Raw genomic sequence first — 7,806 nt, forward strand, 5'->3', positions numbered from 1 at the left:
TCATAATGGAGCACTTTTCTTATTAACGGATAAATTGTTAATAAGAAAAGTGCTCCAGGAGGCTCCCCCAGTTTGAGTGCATGACGGGAAAATGAGGTGGAGCCGCGATTCCACTTCCATAGTGCCATGGGGATCCAGCCCATGGCACTTCCATGAAATTGGGCGGTGCTTGCGTGATGTATCACACAGAAGGCCTCCGTGATAAACTCCTAGGGGTAATGGGGAGCAGGGTGGTCTCAAACCCAAAAGGTCCCTACCAAAAAACCTAGATGTAGAACAAAAAACAAAAAAACCAAACTAAAGGTTTCTATCAAAAAAATAATGTGTGTAAAATATAACCACACTTCCAATTACCAAAAACACCCTCTTGGCAGATTGCTCCTATTACCAATTATCTGGTTATATAAGGGTCTTAGGAGCAATACATGACCATTGTTGCTTTGAATTGAGTAGAGACACATTGTGTGAGTTGATGAGCAAATACAATATATTTTAAATGTTTATAGGCCCACGAAGAAGACTGAGGTTGAAAACATGTCTGGCCCTTGAGTTTTTTTCAATATCATTTGGATTTTATATTTTGCATTTGTACACCTTTAGTGGGGTATTGTTACCCTTTGAGAAACTTTATTGACTTTCTTGTTCCAGGGTCTGATAACTCTGGCTTTGAGTTTGATATTATATATTTTTTTGCAGTTGCTCATTTTTCAGTGGGATATTATACCCTTTTGAATTATAACTGAACTCTCTCCCCAGTGTTATTTATCCTTTATTTCTGTATAGAGGTGTCTTTGGTAATTGGAAGTGGTTTATATTTTACACACATTATCTTCATTGATAGAACCTTTATTTGGTTTTTTTGAGCAGTGGTTCTCTCCACAGCTGTAAGGTCCCTCATAGTGGAAGGAGAAATACCAAATTTCCTATCCCTGCTGCTCTATCATTTAAGGCAGGGGTAGGCACCTTTTGGAGCAGGGGGCCGGGTGGGTGTCCCTCAGACAAGTCGGGGGGCCGAAGCCAGGGGGTGGAGCTCCACCCTCTGGGGCGGGCTGCATGCTGGGGGGCGGAGCTTCCACCCTCCAGGGCAGAGCCACCCTCCAGGGCGGAGCCACCCTCCGGGGCGGAGCCTCCACCGAAGCCCGGCAAGGAGGAGGAGGCGTGTTGCCCGCCCTCTCCGTCTCAGTCCCTTCTGGACAAACACCCCCAACCTGCATTAAAAGCACACAAAACACACTTTGCAAGGTCACACTCTCTCAGCTTCGCTGAAACAGTAGTTGCATGCTTCCAAGCGACTCATCACACACACCACCCTACATTGTCAAAGCAAGGGAGACTTGTTAGCATTAAAAGCAAAAAAACACACTTTGGAAGGTGACACTCTCTTGGCTTCAGAAACAGTGCCTATGCCTCTCAGCATCGACTTATAATTCATCATGGTCATCATCATCATCATCACCACACTATCATTCTCAAAGCAGGAGACTGTTAGCAATTAAAAAGAATGCAAAATAAACAAAAAAACCTAGTGGGCCTCTGGCCACTCACCTCTTCCTCCTGCTGCTGCTGCCACCCCTGGTCTTTCCTCCTCCTCCTCCTCCTCTTCTTTCTTCTCCTCCCCCCCCATGCGCGCCGCCGCGGCTGGCAGGACGGAGGAGACAGAGGAGGAAGGTGGGGCAGCGCGGGCCGCGCGGATCCCCGCGGGAGGCAGGGATGGCCCGCGGGGAGGTGGGGGAGGGGCCGCGCGGAGCCCCACAGGGAGCGGGGATGGCCCTGTGGAGGCGGCGGGATCCCTGGGGAGCCTTGGGCGGGAGGCGGGGGGCCGCGCAGAGCCCTGCGGGGAGGCAGGAGGGCCCGCCGTCTTCACCTTTGCCTCCTCCACCCCAGGCCGCGCGGCCCTCCTCTTCCTCCTCCGCCGCCATTTGTTTATCAAAATGCTGGCGAATCTCGTGCGACTTTCCCGTCCTGGGAAAGGTCGCACGAGACTTCGGCCGCCATTTTGAAATAAAAATGGCGCCCGGAGCGGCGCGGAAAACGGCGGCAATCGGCGGCAGGACTGCGCGGGGGGCCGGCAGAAGACCGCGCGGGCCGGATCTGGCCTGTGGGCCGTAGGTTGCCGACCCCTGATTTAAGAAGGTGACCCAGCCACTCTGCTTAATGGTAGAATAACAGGAACTACAGTGCCATAAATCTGCCATCTCAATTAATTTTAAAGGTAATTGCACATGTAACAACCAAAAGTTACCCAAAGCCTACTTTTTCAGCAGTGCACCCTCCTCCCTCATACAGGTTTTCTGTGTTGCCAGAGAGCTGGGGGATGAATGGGGACATGTCCAGCTCTCTTCCTGTAGCTGCATCTCAGCCAGGGACTTCCTGGTTCCAAATTTACTGTGCTATTCTATTCTGTCACATTTGCCCAACTGTGTTTGGCAGAAAAAAAATTGAAATAGTCTTTCCATTCCCACCCCAGAGTTTAGACTAGCCTCCTTTTCTCCAAATTATATTCTAGGTAGTTGAAGTTGGATACTTGGTCCCTGTTTGTACTAACAAATTTTTTGTGTGAATTTTCTACCCTCTTCTTTCTTTCTTTTCCCCTAGGGCAAGTGTGTTCATCACTAGATTCATTAGACTCTAATTTTTTTATGGATTATGTTGGGTCCGAGCCAACTTTGTCAAACAAACCTCGCTTTTCCAGTGAAAGCAGTTGTTTAAGTCGCCTGAGTTCCATGACAGTGGACAGTGAGGACAGCTTCTATCAAGCCTGTGTTTTTGAGGATGCTCCCAATGAGACTTACAGCCGGCAGTCAAGTGCAGAGGATGACTGCTTCTTGCCAAGGGACACTGATGCCACTCCTAGGAAGATATCACTGAGAAGGTGCAGAAGCATCAGTGTAGCTAGCAGTGGGCCTGGCTCACCCTTGCCTCAGGATGGAGGAAGCACCGCTAATGTTTTTGGGACACTCCCACGGAAAAATAGAAAAGGAAGTGTTCGAAAGAGGCTGTTGAATTTCATCCCCGGGCTTTACCGAGCTGTGGAAGAAGAAGAAAGTAGAATCTGATGGCTTAAGCCACTTTAGAACTGTAGATACCAATTGAAAATTTGGAAAGTCACCAATGAGTGACTGTATGTCAGACTTTTATTCAGTGAAGGTGTTTCAGAAACTGAAATCTCTGTCTTGCCGTACCTCCTAAGTCGATGTGAAGTGTTAGGAAAGGTTCTGAACCTGATTAGAAAGTTACACAAGAAACTTTGATTAAAGGGAACACTCTCCTTTGTGGCTCTCCATAGCCAGAAAGCAGGACGGATGGACTTTTTTCTAACATACAGCTTACGTAGACACAAGAGTTTCATAACTACTATTCTAACTGTGCATTTACTAATTGACATCATGTGCGTCTCAGCTTGCTTAGCTCAGCATGAAGTCTTTGGTGGCTGGACATCTGGCTCCAAAACACACTGCAGAAATAATCGCGTTTGAAACTGCTTTAACTGTCCTAGCCAGGGCTAGGGAATTCTGGGGACTCGTTTTGTGAGACATTCAGCTTTCCCTGACAGAAAGCTCTGGTGTCACAATAAACTACAATTCCCAGGATTCCATAGCACTGAACTAGGGCAATTAAAGCAGTCACGAATTGGATTATTTCTGCATTGTGTCTTGGATCCTAGTTTCAACCTCCTGAGTTTATGAACAGTCCCCCTCCCCACGATTTAATGACTTCAGCCATTAGTGTATTATGGAAGCATGGGAACTACAAAATGGTTCCTTAATACAAAATGGCACAGCTTAGGCTAAGTGACAAATATAGACTTACAAAGTCACCAGAGGCCAAAGAAACAGTTCGGACTGAGGCCCGGTACATATAGGTGGGAAGCGGTGTGCTGGAACCAATCCTAGGGTTCAGGAGCGTGCAGCAACCGCATGCTCCCAAACCCTAGTCCATACGGAGGCTGCCATCATGGCGACCTCCCATCGATATGCTGCCACCGTACAGCAACCAGACATTATGGCGGTGCCCCTTCCTGTTTGTGGCGCCACAAAAAAAAGCCGCACTAGGCAGCTTCTTTTTGGCAGCATGTCTAGGCAGCATGTAGCCACTGCAACACCAACTTGGGGCAAAGACATGTGGCGCAGAGCTGCCCATCTGTTGAGCCCCTGAGATACTTTTATTTTTCCTGAAACAATAACAACAACAGTGCTGTAGTATACATCGTTTTTTTAACAACTGTATTTTGGAGACAAGTGATGGGGATGATTACATTAAATTAGTAGTGGGTTTGGCATGATTAATATGCAGCAATGGCCAGGAATGCATATTTTACACCAGTATTGTTTCCCCCAGGTCTTTTACTATTAACAAGAAAATTAGACATATTTATTTTGCTGGATAAACAAAACTCAGTTCACTCAAATGATGTTACCACCACATTTCCTTCATGCTATTATCAAGGGCTCTTAATTGTACATCGTTGGTTTTATATTCCTTCTTCATCATGTAGAATAACCAGAGCTTCACAAAGCAAACCAAAGTAGCCATCTTGGATATCAAAAACAGGGTGGTGTGTGTTTGTATGTCTGTATATTTTATCTGGTCTTCCCTTCTGGGCCTTGAGATATTTTCCTCTGTCAGAAATAGAGCTGTGTATGGGATTTGGTTGGACCAGAGTACTGATAATAACTGGCTAGGTGCAGTTACTGCCAATGCTGAAGAAAGATTCAACTGCCCATTTGTTCTCTATATGGAACTGGGGGTGTTGGAATGTTACCTTGCTCTTCCCCTCATGTGGCAAATTGCTTTGAGCTAGACATGTGGAAGATTACTTGTGAACAAGAGGTGTATGTATATTCTTATGAATGCATGGATTTTAAAGAAGGAAAAAGGAAACCCACAAAGCAAACCTACTGTAAGCATGGAAAGTGATGCAATCTCACAAAGGGAGTTCACATATTAATTCTTCCATGTAAGTGTGAAGAAACACAAGCCTGAAAATGTGCCAAGGAAATATGAGCAGCATTACTGAGCCCAGTGCATAGTTACAGCCTTTAGCTGTAGTTATAGCCTTTACCATTTAGTGACAGTGCATGTTCTGTAATGTTCACAGAAAAATGCAACTGCCCAAGCACTATAAGATAAAGTGCTCTACCATCAAGATTGGTTTCTTCTTTTGTTTTCTCTTTGAAAACAAGATTGACATGGTATTTTACATATGTGCTTAAGTACCACACTCTAAACAAAATCACATATTTGATTTGCAAATCAAGGGTGGTCACCAAATTACAAATACTGGGGAACACTTTGGATTGCTTTTTTCTTTTTTTTACAGAATCAAATATGGGATGCATCTCCACTGTACAATGCTAGCAGTGTGATCCTATTTATAAATATATGTGTGTTTATTTATGGATTTAAAATATTGCCAAAATGGGTTCTCATCAATAGTTCTCAGCATTTTGTCTTCCAGATATTGTTGGATTTCAGTTTCCTGAATTGCTGTATGCTTTGGAGCATCTAGGAGTGTATATCAAAAACATATGGAGGATGAAAGCTTGAGAACCAGAATATGTTTAACTTTCGTTCACTAGTTCCATACACGAAGTCATGGCTGCTCTAGGAATTGAGATGGTCACTACTTGACTCTCCTTGTTCCACTGTGCAAATCATTCCCAGCCAAGGCAGTTATCATGATGGAGTGTTTGTGTGTGAAGGGGCACTTTTTTGCTCTTGTCTCTTTTCAGCACACTTACTTAGGAGTAAGAAGTGGGGTGAGGAGGATTATGTGGCCTTAGCTCCATAGATTCCCCTGAACCCTGAATTTTTTAAAAAAATCATCCCAAAAGCTGAATCTGGTCCAAAAATTGCATAGTATGGCCATAGTTTTGTTCCTAAACACAACCGCCTGCCCGCCCGCCCGCCCGCCAGATAGATAGATAGATAGATAGATAGATATAAAATTGAAATCTGCCAGAGTTCTAAGAACTACAAATGAAGGCTTTCTCTAAGTCCCACCAGGATCACAGTCTCACTTGGTGAGGATATGAGAGAGGTCCTTCTCAGTGGCTCTTCTCAACCTCTGAAACTCTCTTTCAGGGGAGGCTAGGTAGCTGCTCTAGTTCCACAATCTCGGACTGAATGTGAGTGTTGTGCATTAGACAAAAATGTCCAGTGGCTTCCATAAGGAAATTAACCATAAGACACCAGCAAATGCCTGGCTAAAGAATCATATAAACAACCAAAAATCTGATATGCTAACAGCATATCAGTTCTATACAATTTTTACTTGGAACTAATCCACATTTAGTTGAGTGGTGCTTGCTCCCGCCTTGCTTTCCTTTTGTTGGCAGACAAAGCTTTTTGTTTAAGCAGGCTTTTAATGTACAGTATAAGCAGAAGAGGTTCTTATTAGGATGTTTTATTTATCTTTTTAAATCTTTGCATGTTTTTAAAATGATTTTATACCTTTTATGTGATGAGTTTAATTGTTTTGGAAATGTTGTTGTGAAAGTTTTTTTTAGTTGACTCTGTTTGGGAGCCACCTTGGGACGCACTCTAGGAGAAAGGCGGTATACAAATGAAATAAATGCATTTTTAAAAAATGAATTTGACTTGGAGACTGGAACATCACTACTGGTCCCCCCCAAATGGCAACAGTGCAACCTGTGTGGGATAGCAAGGAGTAGAAAATAAACCTCTACTTACATGCCTACCCCAGGTTAAACATATAGGTTCACAGGGATTTGCTGCTAGTCACTGTTGGGTGTGATGTCACCCAACAGTTCTGCATCTAGTCTAACATGCCCTAGAGAGCCTGGGAAAATTACTTTTTAGACCACAGTTCCCCAAACTGGCTAGTGTTTCAAGTTCTGATATCACCAAAGGAAAAATATGACACAGTCCCTGACTGTAGATAACCCCAGCTTTACATTTGGGTGAGGAGGGTTCTGTAGAAGCACTTCTGGTTTCTCTACAGCTGCAGGCTTAGTATAGCAAGAGAAAGAGGAAGTGGTTTCCTGCCACATCACTCTGCAAACGTCAGCTATTGCCACAGTCTCATTCGCCTTATGATGAGAAGTGCTGAAGTGGGGGCCATCAACGACCAGTTTCCCTTTTTGGGCAATGGGTCCTTTGAACAAAATCATCCTGAGAGGGGAGGGAGCAGTGGTGTCACTAGGGGTGGTGCAGTAACTCATAGTGTCATTGATCTCTCCCATACCGCACCGTACAGAATACATAGTAACAGTTTCTGTCCTAATGTTACTCATGAATTGTAATTCCCATATGTCACTGAAGGTAACAGCTATAGTTGTGACATAAACAACTAGTAAGTGGATTGAGGTGGGGGAACAACAACAGATAGCAGACGCACGTCAGTTAAAACGTCAATTAAAACACATCAATTTAAATGGACAAACATAGTTTGAAAGAACAAGACATACACATATTAAAACAATCCACATTTAAAATCAGTTAAAATTCACAATTTAAAAATTATCTAGATAAGCATGTTGGATGAGAGATATTAGGTGGCAAGGCCTACCTTTTATTTTTATTTTTATACAGGGCATGCAAGCAAAGCGGCACACTGAATTTGTTCTGAGCAGAATTATAATATGAGGATAAATTAATTCCAAAATCTCAGATTGGGGTTGCATACTATACATCTCTGTGGAGTTATGCATTAACTGTTAATTAATTAATATTGAAAGTTAATATTGTACAATGGAACCGAGATACTAAAATACACATGCACATCTGTATGTAAGCCATAATGTGTCTCTGTGAGATGGACAATGTACATTCATGTAAATTACA

The 7,806-nt window shown here is 43.8% G+C and overlaps 1 protein-coding gene across 1 annotated transcript in view; it reads left to right on the forward strand.

Moving 5' to 3' along the window:
- Nucleotides 1-5,918, forward strand: part of LOC121919832 (cytohesin 1 interacting protein) — a 29,016-nt gene extending 23,098 nt beyond the window's left edge. The window contains 1 exon segment of the mRNA XM_042446784.1: nucleotides 2,596-5,918. Coding sequence (XP_042302718.1) covers nucleotides 2,596-3,056 — 461 coding nt within the window. The 3' untranslated portion in view covers nucleotides 3,057-5,918.
- Nucleotides 5,919-7,806: the final 1,888 nt, after the last annotated feature.

Source organism: Sceloporus undulatus, chromosome 1 (genome assembly GCF_019175285.1).
Source record: "Sceloporus undulatus isolate JIND9_A2432 ecotype Alabama chromosome 1, SceUnd_v1.1, whole genome shotgun sequence".
Classification (NCBI taxonomy): Eukaryota; Metazoa; Chordata; class Lepidosauria; order Squamata; family Phrynosomatidae; genus Sceloporus; species Sceloporus undulatus.